The following is a 27,255-nucleotide window of genomic DNA, read 5'->3' as shown; positions in this document are numbered from 1 at the left end:
ACTCTGCCTAATAGTTAAGAAAGATGTTCCACAACTACAACTCACTCCTTGGCAACACTGAATCTTGGCTTATACAAACCACTGAAGTGACAGTCCAAAAATGAAAGTCTAACATTCTGAAACATTCATGAACATCAAAACAAAAATATTAAAACATTTATAGCACCGATGTAAATAAGTAGCGGTGCAGAAGCTACAAAATAGAGTTAGATAGAATATAGAATAACGATATACAAACAAGAATTCAAACCAAATAACTAAGAAGCTGCATAAAGGCGACAAGTTAGAAGACACTCGACAAGATTGAGATCTTGCCAGGCCTTTTCACAGCCACCTTACGAAAAGAGGCTGTACATGTGTTATAAGTGATCTGCACTGTGTATTGATTAAGAAATAATTTTAGCATCATAGAGTAAAAAAAGATTATCACTCAATCACACGGCGTGGGAAAAATAAATAAAGATCACGTCATATTCAAAATGAACTGTACTTAAGGTTACTAGTCCCAAAGAATTGTCGAGGAAACTAAACTTTCGACGTGCAAAAGTGAAACTCCGTGAATTCCGTTCATGGGAACTTCGTCCAGGCAATAGTCTGTGGCTTCATCTTTCCGCACATTGTACTCGATCAAATGATAACCATCATTATCAACCATTTTGTATAGTATATTGCCGTTGGCCTTGAGAAATATGAAGTCACCCCACGTGGGCTTTCCAATCAATGATCCCAAAGTTGGAATCTTCGTGATGTTATTCCATGTCAAGCCAGTTTTCCCATCTTCCTCTAATGCCCAAATTGAAATTTTCCCTTCGACCATCCAGGAAATGCAAACACGATTAGCAAACGTACGCAATTTCAGTATGTTAGGATCGGGTTATCGAATAGTGCGGAATTCAGCCAAACAACGTTATAATGACAATAACAATGATAATGTAAGTTGATAATAACGGCAATTAAAGAAGATAAAGAAGACACAAATTTAACATGGTTCGGTCAAGGTGACCTACGTCCACAAGCGGAGAGGAGCAATTTTACTATACCAACAAGAGTACAAAATTAGAGTAAATACTCTAATTAATCCCAAATACCCCAAGAGAATAACCTCACAAGATCACTCCAAAGAAAGGGTTCACACAAGTGCTTCCCAACACTCACTCTCTTACAAAATACTCTATAATGAAATAAAGGAGGAGAAAGAAAGGCAAGAGTGAAAAGTTCTTGAATTGGTGTGTTTACAAATGAGGAGAAGCTCCTCTATTTATAGCAAGAAATCCTTGGCCTAATAGTGAATATTATGTCATGGCAAATGTCATGAAAATTTGGCCCCCACTTAAGAAGAAGCCAAATTAATGGTCATATTACAAATCTCCACCTTGGTCTAATTTCGGCTTATATATAGTAAATTTGCTCCACCTTCTCCGCAAAAACCCCAATGGGCAAAATCATTCTTCATAAATGCCAATCAAGTTCAAGCTTTCTTGGACACTGGAAGTGGTTTTGTGAATATGTCGGCAGGATTGTCTCTAGTGTTGATCTTCTGAACATAGACTTTTCCTTCGGCAATGGTTTCTCTGATGAAATGATACTTTATATCAATGGGTTTCGTCCTCTCATGATACATATGATCTTTAATCAAGTGAATGGCACTTTGACTATCACAGAAAATGGTAAGACCATATTGGTGTGAACCGAGTTCCGCAAATAGACCCTTCAACCATAAGGCTTCTTTGATTGCCTCGGTCACTGCCATATATTTTGCTTCGGTAGTATATAAAGCTACTACATGTTGTAATGTAGCTTTCCAACTAATAGCGCAACCACCAATGGAAAATACATAGCCTGTCAGTGATCTTCTTTTGTCAAGATCGCCTGTATAATCTGAGTCTACAAAACAAACCAAAGTGTTAGTATTTATCCCAAACTCCAAACGTGTGTTTGAAATATCTCGCAAGTATCTGAGAATCCATTTCACAGCCTGCCAATGTGCTTTACTAGGGCAAGCCATATACCGACTTACCACGCTCACTGCTTGTGAAATGTCTGGACGTGTACAAACCATTGTATACATAATACTGCCGACTGCACTGGAATAAGGAACTTGTTCCATGTACCTCTCTTCTTCCTCTGAATGCGAGGACTGAGCAACTGATAACTTAAAATGAGCAACAAGAGGGGTACTAACTGGTTTAGTATCTTTCATGCCAAACCTCTTCAAGACTTTCTCCAAGTACTTCTTCTAGGTCAAGAATAGCCTGTTGGCTTTTCGATCTATTTTGATCTCCATGCCAAGGATTTTCTTAGCTGCTCCCAAATCTTTCATCTCAAATTCACTTTTCAACTAACTTTTCAAATTGTGAATTTCTGTTAAATTCTTAGCAGCAATGAGCATGTCATCAACATAAAGTAATAAGTACACAAATGCACCATCATTTAACTTCCGGAAGTAAACGCAACTATCATACATGCTCCTCGAATAACCATGACCCAACATAAAGGAATCAAACCTTTTGTACCATTGTCTTAGAGACTGCTTTAATCCACACAAGGATATCTTCAACAAGCAAGCATGATCTTCTTTTCCTTCAACTTCAAATCCTTCGGGTTGATGCATGTATATTTGTTCCTCAAGTTCGCCATGTAAGAAAGTTATCTTAACATCAAGTTGTTCTAATTCCAAATCATATATGGCAACGAAGGCAGGTGAGACACGAATAGATCTATGTTTAACAACAGGTGAGAAAATATCATTAAAATCAACTCCTTGTACCTGACTATAGCCCTTTGCAACTAATTGTGCCTTATACCTCGCATCTTCAACCCCTGGAATGCCATCCTTTTTCTTGAAGACCCATTTGCAACCAACAATTCTTTTTCCTGATGGCGGCTTCACAAGAGACCAAGTACCATTCTTGTGGAGAGACTCAATTTCTTCATTCATTGCAATCAGCCACTTAGCTGAGTCAGCACCAGAAACTGCTTCTGAATATTTTGATGGTTCTCCAATTTTTTCAGTTTCATGTGCAACTGAAAAAGCAAATGCAACATAATCTCCAAACCTTAATGGTTGTTTACCTTCTCTTCTTGGTCTATGTTTGGCTATAGAATACTCCTCTTCTTCTGGTTCAACTTCAGGAGTCTCAACTTCAGGAATTTCAGCTTCTGTCTCAGCTTCAAGAGTTTCAACTTTATTTTGCTCCAAAGTTGATGAGCTTGGCTCAGAAGGAATGCCAATCTCAATCTCCACCTATTCTGTGCACTCTTTCCTTTATCTGTATTACAAGAACTAGAAGACTCTTTTCTAGAATGTAACATTGAGGATTCATCAAAGGTTACATCTCTGCCAATTATAAATTTTGGTGTCGTGAGATCAGGATACCATAGTCGGTATCCTTTCACCCCCAGATGCATACCCAAGGAAAATGCACTTTTTAGCCCTTGGCTCTAATTTTCCATCATTTACATGCATGTATGCAGGGCAACCAAATATCTTTAAATCAGAATAATTAGCAAGAGTATCTGACCACATTTTCTCTGGAGTCTTAAAGTTCAAAGGTGCAGAAGGAGTTCAGTTGACAACATAACAAGCTGTAGAGATAGCTTCTGCCCAAAAGACGTTTGTCAACCCAGCATTTGAAATCATGCAACGAACCCTTTAAAAGAGTTCTATTTATCCTTTCTGCCACACCATTTTGCTGAGGTGTCATTCTCACAGTACGATGTCGAGCAATTCCTTCATTCTTGCAAAATTCGTTGAATTCATCATTACAAAATTCCAAGCCATTATCTGTTCTAAGCCGCTTAACTTATTTTCCTGTTTGCTTCTCAATCAAAAATTTCCATTGTTTTAAATTTAAGAAAACATCACTTTTATTTTTCAGAAAATAAACCCAAATTTTTCTTGAATAATCATCAATGAAAGTTAACATATACCTGGCACCACCTTTTGATGGGGTACGTGAAGGACACCAAAGATCTGAATGAATGTAATCCAAAGTACCTTTTGTTCTATGAATCGCTGGAGATTTGAAGCTGACTCTTTTCTGCTTCCCGAACACACAATGTTCACAAAACTCCATATTTCTGGTACTTTGGCTGCATAAGAGATCTCTTTTACTGAGGATGGAAAGACCTTTTTCACTCATATACCCCAATCGCATATGCCACAATTTGGTGATGTCAGAATCTGATTTATCTGATATTGAAACTGCAGCAGCACCTGTAACAGTATATCCCAAAAGAGTATACAACGTACCAGATCTGTGTGCTTTTATGATCACAAGAGCACCATGAAAAATTTTCAGAACTCCACCTTCACCTGTGTACTTGCACCCAAGAGATTCTAGAGTGCCCAAAGAGATGAGATTTTTCTTCAAGTCAGGAACATGTCTAACATCGGTGAGAGTTCTCACCACACCATCGTGCATTTTGATTCAGACTGTACCTTTTTCAAAATCTTTGCAGGCAGCATTGTTGCCCATCAAGACAACTCTACCCCCAATAGATTCAGATGTGGTAAATAAATTCCGACTGGGACACATATGATAAGAACAACGCGAATCTAAAATCCACTCATTATTATATCTGAAACTATTATTAGTTGCTAAAAAAATAATTCCCTCAGTCTCATTAGAAGCTACATTTGCTTCGGCAGTGTCAGTATTTTTGTGCTCATTTTTCTTTTCTGTATGTTTTTCTTTGTTTTTCAATTTAAAGCATTCAGAAATAATGTGACATTTCTTATGATAATATTTGCACATGACATTTCTGTATCTGGATTTTGACCTTGATTTAGGTTTCTCACTACTTGAATCTTTCTTATTTGATCTACCTCTTATGAATAAGCCTTCCCCTTGGTTCCCACTAGTTTTCCCAGTAATATCTCTATTTATTTGTTCTTTTGATTTCAAAATAGATTTGATATCTTTATAAGAGATATTATCCTTTCCATAAAGCATATTATTTCTTATATGTTTAAACGATTGGGGTAAGAAAACAAGCAATAACACAGCTTGATCCTCACCTTTGATTTCAGCATCTATATTACTTAAATCCATAAGAAAAGAATCAAAAGTATCAAGATGTGTAAGTATAGAGGTACCTTCAGCCATACGAAAAGTGTAGAGTTTTTGCTTTAGGCAAAGCCTGTTTTCTACTGTTCTTTTCATATATATGGTTTTAAGTTTTTTCCATATGCCTTTGGCTGAGCTTTCTGCTGCAACTTCACGCAAAACCTCATTTGAAAGATTTTAAATAATACCTGCTTTTGCCTTTTTGTCTATGACGGCAAACTCCTCGTCCGTCATTTTATCCGGCATTTTCTCCTTTCCTTGCAGTACCAAATCTAAGCCATCCTGATTTAGGATTGCTTCCATATTTAATTGCCACATTCTGAATTTTACACTTCGGTCAAATTTCTCGACATAAGACTTTGTTAGAGTCATTTTGGCTATTTAAACTAACTCGGTTAGATCTGGCTCTGATACCAATTTGTTAGGATCGGGTTACCGAGTAGTGCGGAATTTAGCCAAACAATGTTATAATGACAATAACAAAGACAATACAAGTTGATAATAATGACAATTAAAGAAGATAAAGAAGACACAAATTTAACGTGGTTCGGTCAAGGTGACCTACGTCCGCAAGCGGAGAGGAGCAATTTTACTATACCAACAAGAGTACAAAAACGAATACAAAATTAGAGTAAATACTCTAATTAATCCCAAATACCCCAAGAGAATAACCTCACAAGATCACTCCAAAGAAAGGGTTCACACAAGTATTTCTCAACACTCACTCTCTTACAAAATACTCTATAGTGAAATAAAGGAGGAGATTTAGAAAGACAAGAGTGAAAAGCTCTTGAATTGGTATGTTTACAAATGAGGAGAAGCTCCTCTATTTATAGCAAGAAATCCTTGGCCTAATAGTGTCATGGCAAATGTCATAAAAATTTGGGCCCCCTGTTGAGGTTTTTTGTTTATAAGATGAAATAGTCTTAAAATGAGGGTGAATGGGAAATGGAGGGAAAATAAAATTTTTGAGTAAAATTTTAAGTTTCCCCCTCTTGACAATGAGACATTGTCCCATATTGGAAGAGGAAAAGATTTTTAGTGGGTATATATATAATTGTTCTTCTTGTAGCTCTTAAAGAGTTAAGAAGAAAGCAAGCCTCGCGCCGTCGTCGTCGCTCGCTCGGCTCGGCTTCGGCTTCGGCTTCGGCTTCGGCTTCGGATTTGAATTTGGTCAAATGATTGATTGATTAATTTTTTGGACCAAATTTATTTGTTAATAGTAAATATTAACGTAAGATTATCCGCATTTGTAACGGATATTTTTTAATCCGTGTATTGACCACCAGCTGCAATAGCAGCCGCCTAATGCTCTTCCCACCATGAATAAGTGCTTGCTCCACAAACAAGCTAATGCTTGCTCCACCATGGAGGGTGGACGATTGTTCTTCTTCAACACTGGCTGCTATATATATATATATGTGCAGCAGCTGTTGAAGAAAGACACACACAATACACAAGACTGAAATCGCTCAACAGATTTGGCTATACATTGCACTCCTTCCTCTCAGCATTTCCATATGATTTTTTGAGTTTCTACTCCTTCGTTCTGCATTGTTTTTAACTTCAAACAAAGCAACTGTAAGTGTGATTTGCTACCGAACTTTGTGTTCGCTGAAACACTGGGGTTTGAAGTACCGCTACACCAGTGTGTGATTCGTTCTATCCTGGGAGGAAATAATCTATTACCTTGGGTACTAGGAGGGGATTAAATTCCTTGAGGAAACACTGTGAATTCAGTGGGCTCGAATTAATTACTGTTTCATTACGATAACTTATATTTTGCATAATTATTATTTACAAATACAGTAATATTGGCGGGACTAACACCCCCTTGAGAAGAAGCCAAATTAATGGCCATATTACACCGTATATCCCTATGCTTACCTGGAACTGGCGTTATAGCGAATTTTTCATCTGCTAAGTATAAGGATATGATCAAGTATTCAGAATCTTGCTTGGAATTTCCTATGTTTGAAATGACCATAATGTTAATTGTACCATTTAATGAAACAAGATCTTGGTAGAACAACTGAAATCCACGGGGAATAGGAATATTGTCAATCCTTTCCAAGATTGGTTATTAACCGAGAATATTCCAGCAATCATGTCACGCGGATATTTTCCAAATTTTACACATACTACCTTGTAATCATCAGCCACTAAATCATAGGCAAAACCAAATAGTGCGCGGTTATACCACGGTAGCAACTTATCATCAGGCTTGGGAAAGAATTTGTATTTTCGAATTGCCGGATTCCATAAGATCATATTAAACTCAGTTTTCATAAGCACCATTTCTTGTGATTTACACTGTTACACTTACCTCCCTTATTTTGATTTTTTGTTGTAACAATTCTTAACATATATTTATTATTATTAATATAAAAACTATAATATGATGAATTTACCCTTTCTAATATACTCTTTTATTTGGTTAATTGCAATTTTCTTTTCTAAAAATTTTATAGAATAAGAACGTGATACATGGACTAGATAAAAACCCACTTTCTCTATCAATACATTTATGACTTAAATACTTGAGCTTTTGTGGATTTCATGATAAATTTCAAGAATGTGAATTCTTCTTTTCTCTTTTTTAGGTCCAAACTCATATACAATAAAAACCAACTCTAGAAATATGGATGATTTTTGCTTTTTTCCGTTCTTCAACATCATTTATTTCTTTTTGCGAAACTTAAAATATGAAAAGAGAAATACGGTACAAAAGAAAAGGATCGAAACAACAACTTTTTAGCTTAATTTTAAATATGAAATTACTTTTCTCTTAACATATGAAATTAAATGTACATAGTATAACATGCCCTTCTTAATAGCCTAAACTCCCAAACCATCAGCCAGGTCAAGCAAATGAAGTGTGTCTAACTTGAGAAATAGTAATGAAACAACTACTTTTCTTCTTCTCCTTTTTCTTTCCGATAACTATTTTGTGTTGGTGTACCTTGACTATTCCACCGCGTGCTACCTCCCACCGGTATAACTCTACCACTAAAGGTTAAGTAAAAAGAAAGAAATCACCTACTCGATTTTGATCTTTACTAAAATTTGAACCCTAATGTCACATGATTTTTACCCACTTCAGTGTGACAGTTAGACTTTATACCCTTTGGTGTAATAATGAAAAATCCCTTAAGTGATGGATTATGAAGGCAGATACCTTAAACAAAGCATGCAACATGACACGGAGAGCAAAAGCGACAGAATCCTACAAAAGGAATCTAAAATTGGTAGAAACTTACCCGCACTATGTATACACCAAACCAATAGAAGCGTAGTATTTGATTGCACATGGAAGTCTATCACTTAATCATGGTTAATCAATGCATGATTTTACTATATATATATTATTTATTTTTTTATAACCGTGGTATCCGGACCACCAAAGCTTGGATAGATGGGAAGAAATCACCTAGTATTTGATTCCGCTGGAATTTGAACCTGAGACCTCAAGATTCTCACTCACTTTATTGACCACTAGGCCACACCCTTGGATGCATGATTTTACTATATTGAACAACTTAATCATAGTAAGCTTAATTGATTTGGTGTAAACACCCGGTGCGGATAAGTATTTATTTGTCAATTGGTGACACCGAAGCCATGATTAATTTTTGCGCTCATTACACATTATGTAATGTGGCTATCCCCAGTAAAGACTTGCAGCACTTGGCCGTAAATTAGTAGAAAATACCCTTACCAATCAAAACAAAATTGTCAGTTGATGGTTCTTGACTCAGACCATCCATCTCCAATTAAAAAGGGAAAAAAACAGACAAATGTGCATCCAAGTGTAGGATGCAAGTACATGTTCATCATTATTGTGAATCTTACTCACCAGAAAATCCCCACAAGGTACATAGAAAGGTGATCTAGGAGTAGTTGCTGCTGTAGAAACTTTTCAGGAAACCAGAGAGACCTTGATCATTGGGTGCAAGGTCCTGCACAAGACCTTGGTTACCAACGACGTATTGGCCAATAATATGATGTCTCTGCTTTGAATGATCCACGATGTTCTTCAACTCTTCCATGCCCTTGAACAACAGCATGTCAATTACCTGCAGGATAAAGATGAGTTAAGAAGAAAATAGATAGACTGTCTTGCTAATATTAATACGAATGAATTGTTAAATAAGGATAAGAGTGTATTCACGTGAAAGTATGATCAATAGCAATAAGCATCTTGACAAGAATATCACATAGGTCCAACTTCCCAGAACATGTCAATATACAAGCCAGAAGTGTAAACCGTTCGTGGAAGCTTCTCTGGTTTCTTACCTTATTTTTGTTTTTCCGGGCTTGGGGCTAAGGAGCAGGACATTGTTTTAAGGAAGGTCAAGGGCTGCAAAGCTTGATATTCATGTTCAGATAATGCAATCAGGAGCTTAATCAAAGTCATTCCACTTAGTAATGAAGGACTGTGCAAGGTTCTTATTGCACATGCAATTATGTACAGATGAAGCTTCCTCATCTATCAGAGAAGGCGGTGTATAAGGACTGCAAATTTTGTATGATATTGAGATAGGAGCACCGGATAATTTAATACAGGGCGTTGATATCTTAGATTCTTTTTTATTGTAGACATGGTAAGCTATTTGGAAAATTTATGGAAGAAGTGTTTTAAAAAAAAAAGAAAGGAAAAAACAAGTTCGTGAAAGAAAAGTGAATTCGGATAGTTTTATTTCTTCTGAAGTTCCGTGAGTTTTTTTAATGAGCAAGAAGCTTTTGCAGTTCAAAACGTGAATGTGGGCACTTCACACAAAAAATATTTAGAGAAAATCTTTTACCAAATAAAGTATTCTTAAAAAATTTCAAATGGTTAGGGAATTTCTTTTGTCCAAGTGACTCCAAATTTTCAAAGAAGACACCTTTTAGCACAGGAAAAGCAAACTTTTGGAAATAAATTCAAAATAGTCTGTAACACGGGAAGAAAGGAGAAAATTTGCTCCCAAAAACTCAAAAGAATGTTGTCAAAAGAGAAAGGAAGAAATAGCAATAGTACATATTTGGCATATAAGACTACAGCCCAAGGAAACAACCTAATTCGGGAAAAACATTATCCCCGTCCTACACGGACAGAGAAGTAAGAAAAATCAACCTTCAGACCACTTATTGCACCACAAGGCCATAAGCATCTTAGTAAAACATCTCTATGTCACACAACAACAACATACAGTGTGATCCCACAAATGGGTTCTGAGGAGGGTAGGGTGGACATATACCTTACTCCAACCTTTTGGGTGTATAAAAACTGTTTCCGATAGACACTCGGCTCAAGAAAAGTATTTTTCAATACAGGTTTGAAAATACAAAAGTATAAAAAACTATATGAAAATAACATAGTACAGAAAAGTAATGACGGGAAAAAATAGTAAACCTAACCAAAGTAAAAGAATTATCAGTAGCAATAAAATTGAAGAATAAAATAAAGATAGCATAATAACAATAATACTTGGAAGGAGAAGAGGGAGCAGCTAAGGTGCTCTGAACTAGATCTATGTTCCCCTTCAAAGGAATCGCTAGACTACCTACTAACTTTCTACCTTAATCAATCGACTTACTACTAACATTCTACCCTAATCATCGGCATTCATACTCTCCAATCTAGGATCATGTTCTCGGTGAGCAGGAGATGTGTCATGTCCTACCTAATTACCTCTTCCCAATTCTTTTTCGCTCTACCTCTAACTCTCTTTAGACCTATCACTATCAACCTCTCTCACATCCTCACTAGGGCATCATGCTCCTTTTCTTCACATGCCCGAATCATCTCATTCTTGCTTCCCGCATCTTGTCCACCACTGAGGCTACTCCCACCTTACCCCATATATCTGTGTTCCTGATCTTGTCTCTCCTAGTATGCCCACGCATTCATCTAAGCATCCTCATTTCCGCTATGTTCTCTATATCACATGATTCAATAAATATTAAGCCTCAAAATAACTTGCGGAGAATTGCCCAAATAATTGGGGTACATATGACCATTTAAATGATGTACTTCTTGTTGCATCAAGTCTCTATGTATACACTTAGGTAAGACGTACAGTCCTATTTTCATATTCTTGCTGCAGACCACACTGCCTAAATAATTGTCTAAGAGAGAAAAACAAACAACTCAAGTCCCCATTGCTCGTGAGAGAGTTAATTCTATTGAGATCCTATAACCAACTACCAATTATACTAATATTACTCTTTTTTTGGTAAAAAAAAAATCATTCACTTATTTGAAAAAATGATGGAACTACCGATTCTGATGACAGAAAGAGCAGAAAAAATCGAGCTCCTTATCAGCATCAAAAGCTTAAATAGATTCTAGCTCATTTACAAGAAAACAAGCCACATTCAATAATTTGAGGTTCTCTACAACTTCTCTGCATTTTTTACTGACACAAATCTAGAGAAAAGTTAAGAAGACTCCTGCAAACACTAGATCTAGCATACACATACCAACATGACTAAGCCTTAAGTCCAACTAGTTGACATCGTCTCAATGAATTTGCTTCCAATTAATTCTATTTTTTGCTAAGACTGCATGAATTTGGAGAATTTCTGGATATTTTTAGAAAAATTCCTTCAATATGATTTAAGGTCTTACCCAACTCCTTTTACCATCTTCAGCAATCATGGATTCACAAGTATAAATTGGTGCATTTGAACGTAAGCAGGATATAGCTAAAATCCTTGGGGTGCGGCCTTTCCCCATACCCTACGTGATCGTGGAATGCTTCCTGCACCGAGTTGTCCTTATGTGTGTCAGTTGCACCTTATGTTTAATGTAATCGTTGCAATTTTTTCTGTACATCCATCGTAACCTTCGCATTTTTACGATACTCATCTTGTGAAAATGTGGGACCTTGAAGTCCCACTATTCAATCTCATAGAACATTGTTGATCTTAGTACCGTGCTACAGAACTTGCCTTCCATTTGGTAGGCATCCACCTAGCGCATAATACTTTCATATTGCTTTTCCATTTCAAAAATCCCCGATTCTATATGTTACAACTCATCTATCATACCACTCTTAGAAAATCAAGACCTAAACATTTGAATTGTTTGTATTTGGGCACTGCAATCCTTCTAATCTCATCTAAATTTAGCTCTTATGCAAAAGACAGCATAATAATATTAAAAGAACAACAACATACCCAGTATTATCCCACACCGTGGGGTCTGGGGAGGGTAGTGTGTACGCAGACCTTACCCCTATCTTGTGAGGATAGAGAGGTTGTTTCCAATAAACCCTCGGCTCAGGAAAGCATAAGCACTACATTAATGAAAATATAGACAAGGGACAGTACCAAAAAGCCATATAAAAAATCAGAATAAAAACAACAAGACAGTAAGGTGATCAACAATGAAAGAAAACAACGGTTAGTCATAAAAATCTACTACCAACAGAAAGCGAGACCGCGCGCCAATACTACTGTTATAAACACTCTAGACTACCTACTCTACTACATTAATCACCGACCTCCATACTTTCCTATCAAGTGTCATGTCCTCGGTCAGCTGAAGTTGCGGCATGTCTTGCCTAATCACCTCTCCCCCTCTCAGACCTCCTCACCGGGGCGTCTGTGCTCCTCCTCCTCACATGACCAAACCACCTAAGTCGCGCTTCCTGCATCTTGTCCTCAATAGGGGCCGCACCCACTTTGTCGCGAATAACCTCATTTCTTATCTTACCTAACCTGGTGTGCCCGCACATCCATCTCAACATCCCCATCTTTGCTGCCTTCATCTTCTGGACATGAGTGATCTTGACTGGCCAACATTCAGCCCCATACAACATCGTTGGTCTGATCACCACTCTGTAGAACCTACCCTTAAGTTTCGGCGGCACCTTCTTGTCACACAAAACACCCGAAGTGAGTCTCTATTTCATCCATCCCGCCCCAAATACGATGGGTGACATCTTCATCAATCTCCCCACCCCCTGAATACTGAATAATAGGCCCAAGGTACTTAAAACTCCCTCTCTTAGGATGACCTGCGAGTCCAGCCTCACCTCCCCTTCCCCTCCTTGAGTCTCTCCACTGAACTTACACTCCAAGTATTTTGTCTTGGTCCTGCTCAACTTGAAACCTTTAGATTCCAAGGTCTGCCTCCATACCGCTAATTGCGCGTTCACCCCGTCTCGCGTCTCGTCAATCAATACAATACCATCTGCAAATAGTATGCACCGCAGCACCTCCCCTTACATGTGGCCCGTCAGTACGTCCATCACCAGAGCAAACAAAAAAGGGTTGAGTGCCGACCCCTGATGCAACCCCATCATAACCGGAAAATGGTCTAAGTCCCCACCCACCGTCCTCACTCGGGGCTTTACTCCATCATACATGTCCTTAATCAACCTAACGTAGGCAACCGGTACACCTCTAGCCTCCAAACATCTCCACAAAACCTCCCTCAAAACTTTATCGTACGCCTTTTCTAAGTCGATGAACACGATATGCAAGTCCTAATATTAAAAGAACAAAAAGACAAAAATACAATACAAAACAAAACATAAAAATGAAAGTCGAGAAATAGACATCATTATGTTGTTCAAAATCATTAATCTTCTACGAAACTTTGTTTTTCCTTCTTCAAGAGGATTCGGCTCTATATTTTGTACTCAACTCCCTAAAGGAAAATTTTCTTTTGTTATTTATAAGGAGAATAGTGTGTGCATTTTCCAAGTCTATTCTACATGGACTTAGGTATGAGTACGAATCCCTCACAAGTACTTTAGACCTGTAGTAGCTTTATATTGCATCTTAAAATTCTAATATTCCATTGAACTTTGTATATTCATTCTCCATGTGGAAGCCAATGTTGTACTCCACTCCCTAGACCACAAAATTTTCTTTTTGCTATTTAAAAAACAAATCCTTCATTTTCCAGGTCTACCTTGATGGTACAAGTATGCATCCCATGCAGGTACATTCAATTTTTAGCAGCTTTATAGTGTATCCTAAAAGATCCATATGATGTATGGGCACCCAATTATCGCTGAATTCTAAAAGATCCATATGATGTACAGTACCATTACTCCATCTCTTTGCTTTTTTTCCCGATAAGCACCATTCAACATGAGTTTGTTAAAGCAAAATGCAGTTTCCATGTCAAATGGCTGTATGCCAAATTTGAAGAGGGAACAAAGCATAGTGTGAATGTTTTTGTAAGAAAGAGCGCATCCACAAAATGTAGTGTTTCAATAGTAAGCTAAAATGGGTGCCAATGAGAGATGCTAATAGAAATCGAAAGTTATGAAAATGCAGATATTGGATAATATTTGACTTTTCTCTTTCTGCAGGGATATTTGTATCCTAGTTCCCAATGATCATTATAAATATTCTCTGCTATCGATGTCCCAAAGCAGAAGTGGTAAAATACTAAAATCAAGAGAAACATTATGATCGTAAGAAAGAATGAACCAAGTTCTGAAAGGTACAATAATCAAAGAGATGGTCCACAATTTCTTTAACTGAAAACCGATCTATTTCCCAAATTATTTCTTACAAAAAAGCATAACCATGGGATGTGGCCACAGAAGAAAAATAAAGGCAGCAAATTTACTGTCTCCAAACCTTAACAAGAGTCCCTGACCAACAGTTTTTATGTTCTAACATAAGTACAACCCCATTTGCACCTGTTCCTTCATATGTAGCTCCAGCTCTCATGATATTCAATAATAGTATTACTTTCACAATTTTTTTAAATTTTTTTTTTGTGATAAGGTATTAAGGTAAGGTTTTTTTTTTTGGTGAGAAGATAAGGTAAGGTATTTTTATTAATAAAAAGTACCAAGGAGGTACTATAGAAGTACAACAGAGAGGATCAAGAGTATCATAACAGTTACAGCATCATATCCTAGAAAAATACTTTTACAATTTTATTTAATCCAACAAGCAATATCTCCAAGAAGAAGCAATCTCGACTTCATCAACTATCTAAACAAATCTATTCACCAAACAATAAGGTAGTAGTTATGAAGAGTCAAAAGTCTCAAACATAATTTAGATCTAAATGAATAATCTCCATTCTCCAGAATCCAGATTTCTAATGAGTTAGCACAGCTATTAAGATTTACTTGATTCACCTGTCTATTAGTTCGAAATAGTAATTAATCTATAGTCTTGCTCTTAAAGTCAGCTCAAATCAACAGATTTATGATATAAATCTTTCTCTTATACTTAAATTGAATTAAAGTATATTTCAGAAATTTGTTTCTAACTAAGGTAAATTCATATAGGGATGGCAGTGGGGCGGGGCGAGGGCGGGGCGGGTTTAAGGCTATGCGGGGCACGGCAGTTTTGCAGGAACGCGGGTGCGGGGCAGGGCGGTTTTGCAGGAACGCGGGTGCGGGGCGGAGCGGGGTGGGTTACACCAATTTTTAAAAAAAGAATATTAGATGGAGCGCGGGTTGTGGGTTGGGAAATCCAATCTGATGAGACCCAAGTCTTAAACTAAAACCTTATTACCTGCTGCGTCTCTCCGATTCTCTATCCTAAAGCTAGTTGAAGCAGAAGTAATATGTTTTCATAAAGGTTTTAGACTAACTGTTAATGGATTAATAAATTTTGATTAGTTAAAACTAACTGTTGAAAAGTATACGTTGGTGGAGAAAATATCAAGGTTTAATTTTGATTAGTTAGCCAACGAAGCTTTGCTTTAGTTAAATGAACTTCTAATTTCTGGAATTTGTGAAGAAATAAAAATAAATAGTTTGTTATGGAATTTTCAGATATTTTACCACAAACCAAAATTGACGATGTGGAAGGGCAAAATAGTGATTTAAATTTTTTTAATCTTGCTGAGCTTTATCTAAATATCTCATCCGGAAATCAAACTACAGGCTAGAAAACTGGTAATAAAAAAAACTAAGTACTATAGTAAAAATAACAAAAATATTTTTAAAAAATTAAGCGGGGCGGGGCAGGTTGAAAACATACAAAAGTGTTATGCAGTGCGGGGCGGGTTAAAAGTTTTGCGGGTTAAGGCTCAACCCGCCCCGCGCCACCCCGTCCCACTGCCAGCCCTATATTCAGATGGTTATGATAAAGCTAAAACACTTCTATTCAAGTAAACTTCAACCTAACTTGCTTAAATGGCCTTCAAAAGACTTAAAGTTATGTGAGAAATACAAGAAACTTCATATCCGTTTTTTGTTGTTGTGCATCAATGTGATTCTTGTGAGATTATGTTGATAGGTCTTAAAGTCTATTACCATTATGATATATTTAACAATTACTCCTTAGACTATGATTAAGCTTTGTGGTTACCTTGGATGTCTTCTCAAATATTATATTATTTGTAATCCATCAGTTCTATCAATCTACTGTGCAGCATTTACCTATGTGTGTTTGTTTCATCATCTAGATCATTTCCAAATATTTGCCATAACATGAAAGATCAAGTAACAATTCGGGCGAGCATAAAATAGTCAAATCCCAAAATAGAACGGAAATGGATATAAAAGATTCACATAACGACCCCAATTAATTTGGGATTGAAGCCTGATAAAGGATCAAAAGAAAGTACCCTAGGGTTCGTGACACCAGCGTTCTTGCGAACGTGGGCGGCAGCTGCAGAACGGAGTTGTGAGGGTGAAACGACGTCGTGCAAGTTGTAGATTTCCATGACTTGAGGTATGGATCTGCAACACATCCTGAAGAATTCAAAAGTCCGAGTGCGAGCTTCTTCCAAACTGGCTGAGTTTTGTGGTACCCTCAAATTCCTCAGCATATGGGCCATTTCTCGATTTCCTTTCTTTCTGCCTTTTGGTGGATAGGGAATGGGAATCTGCTGAGAAATGACAAGTTTTGAGGAGGATAAAAATGGAAGACTATACAGATACTGTTGAGGTTAAAAGGCTTTACCTGGAATGAAGACGAGGTTGAATCAGTGTGCAAAATGGAGAGATTGAGGGCGATAATTTCAATGCCAAAATATATGAGTACTAAAGTTGCAAATTTATTCTATCATGTAAAATAGCAGAGTATTTCTTTTAGAATTCGAAGGTTCATAAGTTTGACCGTGATTTGACTTTGAGGCTATCGGGTTCGTATTATTATTCTAGAACTCTACAAAGGTTCATTTTGTTATTTGGGACTTGTGTGCAAAATTTGGTTATATTGCGAGTTGGATTGGTATGAATAAGACGCTTGGTTGTGAATATTTGAAGTTCTTGAACTTGAAGGCATGCATTATGTGTTTTGGTATTCGATTCTTTGTTATGCGTGTCATTTTGATCTTTTGAACTTGCGAGCGAGTTCATGTGCAGTTTATATACTTGTACGGATATTTAGTGTAGGATCCAAGGGGGCCGGACGAGTTTTGGAAGATTGGTGATTGTTGGTGCTGCAGACATCGCATTTTTGAAGTACACATTTGCGGAATGTTGATCGCATTTGCGATGCTTGGCTGTGAAGGCCAACTTCTTATTTGCAAATTTGGTGTCGCTATTGCAACATCCATATTTGTGAATGGTGCTTCGCATTTGTGACGCTTGGTCGCATTTTCGAGGATCGCATTTGCGAATGTGAGGCCCCGTAAAGTTTACCAAGGAATTTAAGGTTTATGGTGTCGGGGTAAGCTAACGTGTTGGAAAGTTGTTATGGACATTTTGGGTTGTGCAATGCATTGTGGAGTTGGTAATTTTTTTTTGCAGAAAATGGCGTTTCTGTAGTTCATTATGCGATAACAGAACTGTTCCGCAGATCGCAGAATCGTCGCGAAGTTGAACAGGAGAAGCTTAATTTTAGAGGTCATTTTGTGGTCAATTATGCGGCCGCATTACTGTTTTGTGGACCACACTTCCATCGCAGAAACGGCATGAGGATTTGTTTGAGGGAGGTTTCGCGGTCCATTTCGCGACCGCTGACGAGTGCAAAACACAACACGAAATTGATGCTTGCTAATCAAAGATTGTATAGTATAATATCGTCTCCATAGGGATTGGATTTAAACAATGTTCAAGTAATTCCTGATTTAATTGCAATTCAAGAGGATCAACACTTGAGTTAAATGATTATGATCTAAGTTTAACTATTAAAATAACGCAATTGAGAGTTGACAGCGAGGACTTGGAGATTCGCATAGTGGTTTCTTATCAATGTGAGGGATAACGGTTTGACAGGAAAGGTGCAAGATAGCTATTTGAGATTTAACTCTAGTTTAATTCACTTTAATATTCTAATGATTCTCACGAAATCACTCGATGATTAGTTCAAACGTGTAGTCAAGACCCCTCTCTCGATTAAATCTTAACTCTACGAGGTGAACTAATATAAGCAATGTGAAGTATGCAAGCATGCGTTAATGGATTGGTCCTTAGGAAAACATCTCTCGAATATTCTCCTAACTTTATTTAATCAACAATTCAACAAGCTCTTCCGATTACTTAAGAGAATCAATGAATTAAATCAAACAAAATAATGCAAAGATAATCACCAAGATATTCCTCTTTCGATTAAATAAACTAATGAATAAAGTTGCAATAATTCAAAACTCCATAAACGAATTCAAGCACGAACTAGAGTTAAAATCCACAAATATTTATCGACACACCAAATCCGTCAAACCTTACAGGAAACTACTCCATAATCATGGAGGAATCATCACAAATATAATTAAAGAATGAGAAAGCATCAATCTAACGTTACAATCCAAACTCCCGTATTGAATTGATGGCAAGATGATGAAATCTTGTGTCTTCTAGCCTCCAATGCTCTCCCAAAGCTTCCAAGGTCAAAAGTCTCCTAAAAATGTCTTTTTGTGTATTTATACCCTATAGGAGTGGGCCCAGGAAAAATTACCTTTTCCAAGCAGAAACAGGAAAGTACTCTAAGAAAATTACACAAGCGCGTCGCGTATTGCGCCGCCCCATGTGGGGCGCTACTAGGGAAGTTTAGAGAGCATGTTCTGACAGGCAGTAAGAAAATTACACTACCGCGTCGCCGTCGCGGCGGCAGTGGAGGTTTTACAGAGTTACTCTTTTTCTTCGTGTTTAACATCCATACTTGGCTCCCGACTCCCGGACGCGATCCCAGTTTAATCCCTTTGGCTTTTGCTCAGACTTCTAAGCTCCAACTTGTTCAATTTAGCTCCTGAATATTTTTTTTAACTTGAAATCACTTCCTGCAAGGCATAAAACATATAATAAGTTCAATACACTAATATTTAAGCTCAAACACAATAAAATACCGTAATTAGAGTGCAAATTATGACTAAAATACGTGATTCTAGCCTACCCTCAACCACAGAACGACCGATGTAACGACTCGACCAGTTATTTTGCTTTCTAGGTCCTCATTCCCCTTATTAAGACTCCTCGTATGTCTTTACTGTTTATGAATTTCGGGGACGATTGGTTTAGGTTTGGAAGGGCTCAGGTTGAAATCAGAACACTTAGTTCCTTAATAGTGGCCTATGATGACCAAGTTTGAATTTTGACAAGTTTGACCGTAGGTTGACTTCAAGGCTATCGTATTTGGATTTCTGTTTCGGGACATGGAATAAGTCATTTTTTCATTTGTATTGTCACCAAAATTTGGCATCATTCTGATTTGATTTGATAGGAATCGGACACGCATTAGTATTTTTAGAAGTTCTTGAGTTTCATGTTGAATTCAAGTGTTTTGAGGTCCGATTCGTGATTTCGGATGTTATTTTGATGATTTGATCGAGCAAGCGAGCTCATATTATGTTTTTAGACTTTTATTGATATTTGGTTTGGAGCCCCGAGGGTTTATGTGAGTTCCGGACGCATTTTGGAATGATTGGAAGAGATGGAAAGCTGCTAGTGTGATCTGGTGCCTAGGTCTCACATTTGCGAGTTTTTAATCGCAATTGGGATGTTAGGCCAAGTTTACTGGGTTAGCATTTGCGAACCCAATGTTCGCATTTGCGATGGGCGCCTGGGGGGAGTTGGTTCGCACTTGAGCCCCTTATGGTCGCATTTGCAAAAATCCGATGTTCGCAATTGCGAACAATATGTCGCGTTTGCGACTGTAGCAAGGGTGTGAAGGACTTCACTTTTGCAATGGTTTCTTCGCATTTGCGAACCCCATGTCGTAATTGTGACACTGCCACTGTACATAAGAGCTTAGGGACGGATTTTGTTCTTATTTTTTCATATTTTGGAATCCTAGACTCGGTAAGAGGAGATTTTTGAACACAAATTTTTATCTATAATATTTGGGTAAGTAATTTTGTTCAATTTCCAACTATTTTACATGATTACACATGAGATTTAGCATCAAAATCATGAGAATCAAAGTGAAATTTTGAGAAAATTTGTCTATGATTTGAGAAATCAGAAATTTAGTTTTGAGAGTCGAATTGGACTCGAATTTTGAAACAAAACATATGTATGGACTCGTGAGGTTATGGGTAACATTTATTTATTAAAATTTCCGAAATCCGGGCACGCGGGCCCGGGGGTAAATTTTTGGGGTCTTCCAATTTGGGTTGGGTAATTATCCTAATAGTTAAATTATTAACTTTTGAACGTATATTATTTAATTTATACGATATTTAGTTAGTTTTGGATTGCATGCCACCGATTTGAGGACCTTAGGGTGAATTTTGGACCGAGAAGAGGACTTGGAAATGAGATAAGTGGTTTGCCTAACGTTGTAAGACGGAATTTTTCCCGTAGGTACTGTAAATGATTGGTTGCTAATAATTGTGGGTGCTACATGTGCATGATGTGACGAGAGTCCTCACGTAGCTAAAGTCATGCCTATGTCCGGGTAGTTTTAGGACTCTATCAGGTATTACTTGTATTACTTGTATTATTTGTACTCAACTTGTTAGTTCAATTGCTTAAATTATATTTGATATTAGATAAAGGATTTGTAAATTAATTTGAGTTTTGGTGGGTTACTTGACCGTTATTGGAAATTATGCATTCTCTGAGTACTATTCTTATGTAGTGGCCGTTAATCGGAGCCCGTAGAGTATTCTCTATTCCTGTGGATCGATCTGAATGCCTCGACAGTATAATAGATTCATATATGGTTCACGTCGATCGACCATCGGCAATGTACACATTATTCTGGATCGGGCCATACGGCCTCAGCATAAATCGTGTGTGATATTGCTCGGAGTCCAAATATACTTGATATTTCTTCCATGACTTGAGAATTTATAATCACTTAATGACTCTTATTTGTTTAAATTAGTATGTGATAGTTGGAGACTCTAACCGATATTTAGTTAAAGAACCACTTATTTGTTGTTCATTAATTTGTTATTATTGATGTACTCCCTGCATATTTATAATTTGTACACTTTATTTATTGACCCTTAGTAAGTATCGATGTCGACCCCTCGTCACTACTTCTTCAAGGTTAGACTCGATACTTACTGGGTACATGTTGTTTATGTACTCACGCTACACTTCTGCACTAATCGTGCAGGATCTGAGGCAGGTGCATCTGGGGGCCATTCGAGAGCGTACCCCCGTTACCCAGAGGCTTAGTGGTGAGCTGCTATTGATGCCCGTTCTGCAGTGCTCGGAGTCTCTTCTTATTGTATTTATTTTCTATATATCTTACTCCAGACAGCAGTCTACGATTTTACTCATGCACTTGTGACACCGAGTTTTGGGAATATACTAGTAGACATTTTATAGTTTGAGTATTAAATTCATTATTTTACTCTTTCGTTATTTTATGCTTTACTTTACTATAACTACATATTAATCGTTCTCTTATTAAAGAAAATCAACTACTTTAAAAATGTTAAAAGGAACAAATACATGGATAGTTCACAGTTGGCTTGCCTAATCGCGATGTTAGGTGTCAGCACGACCTATAGTAGGAATTGGGTCGTGGCAGCTTGGTATCAGAGCGCTAGGTTCACATAGGTCTCACAAGTCATCACCGATCGTAATAGAGTCTTGCGGATCGGTGCAGAGACGTCCGTACTTATCTTAGAGAGGCTATGGGGGGCTAGAAAACTTCCCTTTCTTCATCTCCTATCGTGTAGTTGATGTTGTGCTAAGTATCTTTCTCTTATTCTGTAAGGCTCCGTAAAATTTCTTAAAGGACTTTAAGGTTTTGTGGTGCCGAAGTAGGCTTACGTGTTTGAGGATTGTAGAAATTCTTCGCGGCTCGGACTTTTTGGGTTCAACAATGCGCTGGGGAGTAAAGGAAAATATTTGGCAGAAGAAGACATTTCTAAGGCCCACTATGCGGCCGCATAATCACTCTGCGGATCGCATAATGGCCGCAAAGTAAAGCAGAAACTGGGGAAGTTTGGATGATATTTTGTGGTCTACTATGCGATAGCAAAACAGTTTCACGGGCCGCACATCGACCGCAGAACCATCATAGGAGTTTTCCGAAGGAAAGTTTTGCGGTGCATTATGCGACCGCAGAACAGCCGCAGACCCAACACGTATTTTTCTAGTTCTGGGGCACCAATTGTGCGGCCGATTTTTGGACCGCATAACCATTCTGCGGTCATTAGGCGACCGCAGATTGTGTTTCGGAGCTTCATTTTTCTGATTTTTGTAACCCGATCCTATTTTGATAAATAGCCTTTGAGGGTCATTTTTAAGGGTTTCATCTGATATCTTTAGAGAGAGGTGAGAGTATCTTATAGAGATAAAGAGAAGAGTTAGCCATTTTTCATCAATTCTTGCTCAAGGCTTGAAGATTTCACAAGGATCTTGCTAGGGCTTCATAGAGGTAAAAATTTCTTGCCTCAATTCTTCAATTTCGAGTTTGTGGTAAAAGATGGTGATTGGGAGTATGATTCTTTAGTGTGAGAGTATTATGTATACGTGCATGTACCAATAAGATTTGTGGGAAGATTGTTGAGCTTAAATAAGTAAAGATTGGGTTGTGGAATGAAGAAAATCTTGTAGAAGAACCTTGTAACCAAATTTGCACATCTAATGTTTGATAAAATGCTCAAATGAACTGAAACCGTGAATATCTTCTTAATTTGTGTTCAATTTTGTCATATCTCTAAATAGATCGAAGTGGCTAGAATTTTCAGAACGTTGTAGTAAATTGAAAGGCTTGAAGCAAGGTATGTTAGCTAAACTCCTCTCCTAGAATTGAATCCCATGGTATTCATGTAATTTATGTAAGTTCCGAGTTGTTCATTATAAAATTGGCTATTCTGAATAAGCTTGTATTGAAAGATATATGTTCAATATGTATACAAAGTGCTTTTATCATGTTATGTTATCATTTGACAATGTATTCAAAGTATGGGTTGTGCATTAAAGATGTTTCGACTTCAAGTCAAGTTTAAACGAAGGCTATTATGCCAAAATTTGTGAAAAATCTCTATGTGTTTAAGACTCTTAATTGCTCGCATGTGTACTAAAAATCTTGATTTGAAATACCTTGTTGTTGTTGTTGATGATGATGATGTTTGAAAGTGAAAAGGGTGAGCATAAAATATTAGATACGACCGACATGCCAAGAATGAATTTTATAATTGTGGCCACTAGTGCCAATGATATGAAAAGGTCTGAAAGAAGTATGAAACGAGATGATTGGTATAAAAGGATGATGTCTCGAATGAGACGGCCTAGCCAATCGGGTCATGATCGGATGCCATGCCGCATACATGGTGGTGATTGTGATGGAAATTATAATTGAAATTGTGATTGTGGTTGATGTCTCGAATGAGAGGGCCTAGCGGATCGAGTCGTGATCAGACTCCGTGCTAAAAGTACGGTGGTATTGGTGTTGTGAACGGTGGTATTGTGAACGGTGGCATATTGGTACTAAAGATCTCCAAAATTAAGATATGGAAATTACTTTGAACACACTCTTGATCTTAATTTGAGATTTGATGTTGTTTGAGTCTTCCACTGATATTGTGATTGTTTTTGCCTGTATTATTAATTGTTCTATTGAGAGGGTGTTTTGTCATTCATACTAGTACTATTCCATATGTACTAATGTCCATTTTGTCGGGGGCGCTACATCTTCAATGGATGTAGGTGGTTCCACAGCAGGAGACATCGATCAGTGATAGCGGTACACCCTCTTCCCAGCTGACTTGGTGAGCCCCACTTCATTTCAGGGTCATGTATCTTTTGTTCCTTGTGTATTGTGTTTGAGGTATAGCCGGGGCCTTGTTGCCGACATTATCATAGTACTCTTTTGTACCCATTAGAGGCTCCGTAGAAAAAGTGTGGGTTGTATATTAGTGCTGGGAAAGTAAAACAAGTTATGTTGTGTTTGGATTACTTGTTCCACTTCAGACCATGAAAATATATGAAATTTGAGACTTTAAAATGAAGTAACTTATGGTAATGAATTGGTATTGTATACATGGTCTCCCAATCATATAATTAATGAAAATATGTATTCTCTGTATTTATAAGTGAGTTTGGGTAAAAAGTATCTAACATGCTTGCTTGACCGAGTTCACTCAGTTGAGCGTCGGTCGTGCTCCCCAAGTTCGGGGCGTGATATATTCTCGCACTGATGGTGAGAACGCACGCGACAGATATACCTGGAGGTGGAGGAGCTTCTCCCTATGGTGCTAGAGGCTGAGGGAGGGCTCCAGCTCCTGCCAGAAGACGAGGGCATCCGAGAATTGTCCATGTTGTGCCACCAGTGGAGGGTCCTATTATTGAGGAGAAGAGCAAGGTACCTGTAGTAGAGTCGACCCCGACGGATTTCATGTTCGCACCGGGATTCCAGGAGGTCATGGATGGTACGATGTAGTTCATGGACTCTATGACGCTTATTGGTTTATTTCCAGCGGACCCAGCCACATCTCAGACGGGAGGGGGAGCACAGACCCCTACCGCTCAGGCTCCAGGGCATGTTGTTATCGTATATTAGACCCCAAATTCACTAGCCTGGGCAAGGCTCAGCTAGTTGTAGCGGCTATACCAGAGCCCAGACCAGTCGCGACCGGCGAGCCGCAAAAGTTATTGGATAGATGGACTAGGCTACATCCTCTTGCCTTTGGAAGTGAGAGAAATGAGGACCCCCAGGACTTTATTAATCGTTGCAAGGACAGACTGCACAACACGAGAGTATTGGAGTCCCACTGGGTGGACTTTACCACATATCAGCTGGAGGGCAGGGCCCATAGATGGTGGTAGTCATGTCTTCTCAACAGACCAGTAGGTTCTCCTCCCTTGACTTGAGACTAGTTCACATATCTCTTTCTGGAGAGATATATCCCACCCTCTCAGAAGGAAGAGTTATAGGGTCAGATCGAGCGGCTCCAGCATGGTCAGATGTCTGTGATCGATTATGAGGCGAGATTCTCTGAGTTGTCTCGTCATGCACTTATGATACTCCTCACCGATGCAGAAACAGTGCAGAGGTTTATTACGAGCTTGCACTATGGTATGCAAGTTACTATGGCCCGCGAAATTGAGATGTGGACTCCTTACGAGCAAGTTGTGGAGATAGCTCGGAGGATAAAGGGTATTCATCAGTAGAACCGAGAGCAGACGCCGAGGGACAAGCAGCCTCAATATTCTAGAGGGTTCAGTGGTACTATGTCTAGGGATAGAGATCAGTTCGTAAGGGTCCAGTCTAGCCAGCCCACATATTTAGCACTGCTGCCTTCTCGAGGTGCTCTAGTGCGGCCCTATTTTAGCATCATTCCAGAGAGCTCCTACCGTCCACCAGCTAGTTAAGGTTTTTCCAACGGGTATTCAGGCCCCCAGGGTCAGTCATCTTCCACACCGAGAGGTTGCTATGAGTACGGGGAGCTTGGACATGTGAGGAGACTCTGACCCAAGCTTCGGGGCAAGGTAGTATAACAGGGCTATCATCCCATGATCATCGCACCAGCTGCCGCACTAGCCGTTCGGCTTACCATAGGTAAAGGGCAGGTGTGTAGGGGTCGCCCCAGAGGTGGAGGCCAGATAGGTGGTGCTTCAGCTAGGTTCTATGCCTTTCCAAATAGACCAGATGTAGTAGCCTTAGACGCCGTGATCACATGTATTATTTCTATCTGCGGTAGGGATGCTTTGGTACTATTTGATCCAGGGTCTACGTATTTGTATGTTTCATCTCTTAATTTTCATATTTAGGGTGTTTCTCGTAAGTCCTTGGGTGATCCTGTATATGTGTCCACGCCAGTGGGCAATTCTATTATTGTGGATCAGATTTACTGGTCCTGTATTATGATTTTCTATGGTTATGAGACCAGAGCGGATCTTTTGTTGCTTGACATGACCGACTTTGAGGTCTTCTTGGGCATGGACTGGTTGTCTTTGTGCCATGCCGTTCTTGATTTCCATGCCAAGACTATTACCTTGGTGATGCCAGAGTTGCCTAGATTGGAGTGGAGGGGTTCGTCTATCAGTACATCTAGTCGAGTCATTTCTTTTGTGAAGGCTCGACATATGGTCGAGAAGGGTTGTTTTGCCTATCTAGCTTATGTTCAGGATACTACTGTAGAGACTCCTACGATTGATTCAGTGCCCGTGGTGTGAGAGTTCTTCGATGTGTTTCCTTCTTATCTACCAGGCATGCCACCGGATCGTGATATCGATTTTTGTATTGTTTTGGCATTAGGTACCCAACCTATCTCTATTTCACCATACCGCATGGCTCCAAAGGAGCTGAAGAAGTTAAAAGAACATCTTGAGGAGTTGCTAGCAAAGGGGTTCGTCAGGCAGAGTGTGTCACCTTGGGGTGCACCGGTGTTGTTTTTGAAAAAGAAGGATGGGACTATGCGAATGTGCATTGATTAATGCCAATTGAACAAAGTTACCATTAAGAAGAAGTACCCGTTGCCGCGTATTGATGATTTGTTTGACCAGTTTCATGGTGACAAAGTGTTCTCTAAGATCAACTTGAGATCTGGATATCATCAGCTGAAGATTCATGCTTTGGATGCTCCGAAGACGGCTTTTCGAACTAGGTATGGTCACTATGAGTTTCTAGTGATGTCCTTCGGCTTGGCCAATGCTCCCGCGACGTTTATGGACTTGATGAACGAGTGTTCAGGTCATATATTGACTCATTTGTCATTGTCTTCATTGATGACATATTGATCTACTCGCGTAGTATGGAGGAGCACGAGTAACATTTGAGAGTTATGCTTCAGACCTTGCGGGAACATAAGCTATATACTAAGTTCTCCAAGTGCGAGTTCTGGTTAGATTCTGTGGCATTCTTGGGGCACATGGTATCAGGTGAGGGTATTAAGGTGGATCCCAGGAAGATCAAGGCA

At 38.5% G+C, this 27,255-nt stretch overlaps 2 protein-coding genes across 2 annotated transcripts; one reads left to right on the top strand and one right to left on the bottom strand.

The window, feature by feature from the left end:
* Positions 1–8,767: 8,767 nt before the first annotated feature.
* Positions 8,768–17,084, bottom strand: LOC104105460 (NADH dehydrogenase [ubiquinone] 1 alpha subcomplex subunit 6-like). The gene is made up of 3 exons (XM_009613771.4): positions 16,950–17,084; positions 16,612–16,872; positions 8,768–9,145 (listed from the first exon to the last, which is right to left on the bottom strand). The coding sequence occupies exons 2-3, from the start codon at positions 16,822–16,824 to the stop codon at positions 8,960–8,962; spliced, it is 399 nt and encodes a 132-aa protein (XP_009612066.1). The 5' UTR covers positions 16,825–16,872; positions 16,950–17,084; the 3' UTR covers positions 8,768–8,959.
* An 8,216-nt stretch (positions 17,085–25,300) lies between these two features.
* LOC138910787 (uncharacterized) lies at positions 25,301–26,512 on the top strand. The gene is made up of 2 exons (XM_070202010.1): positions 25,301–25,465; positions 26,108–26,512. The coding sequence occupies exons 1-2, from the start codon at positions 25,301–25,303 to the stop codon at positions 26,510–26,512; spliced, it is 570 nt and encodes a 189-aa protein (XP_070058111.1).
* Positions 26,513–27,255: the final 743 nt, after the last annotated feature.

Source organism: Nicotiana tomentosiformis, chromosome 1 (genome assembly GCF_000390325.3).
Source record: "Nicotiana tomentosiformis chromosome 1, ASM39032v3, whole genome shotgun sequence".
Taxonomy (NCBI): Eukaryota; Viridiplantae; Streptophyta; class Magnoliopsida; order Solanales; family Solanaceae; genus Nicotiana; species Nicotiana tomentosiformis.
The sequence above is the reverse complement of the archived record's forward strand: the minus strand, read 5'-3'. Positions and strand labels throughout refer to the sequence as shown.

Bases quoted from the DNA above. Each gene is read 5' to 3' on its own strand.
- LOC104105460 (XM_009613771.4), bottom strand. From the start codon at position 16,824: ATGGCCCATATGCTGAGGAATTTGAGGGTACCACAAAACTCAGCCAGT. The intron at 9,146-16,611 runs GTACTTTCTTTT...TTTATCCTGCAG, and splicing joins CTGGTGTCACGAACCCTAGG to GTAATTGACATGCTGTTGTT.
- LOC138910787 (XM_070202010.1), top strand. From the start codon at position 25,301: ATGTCTGTGATCGATTATGAGGCGAGATTCTCTGAGTTGTCTCGTCAT. The intron at 25,466-26,107 runs GTTGTGGAGATA...TTTCATATTTAG, and splicing joins TGTGGACTCCTTACGAGCAA to GGTGTTTCTCGTAAGTCCTT.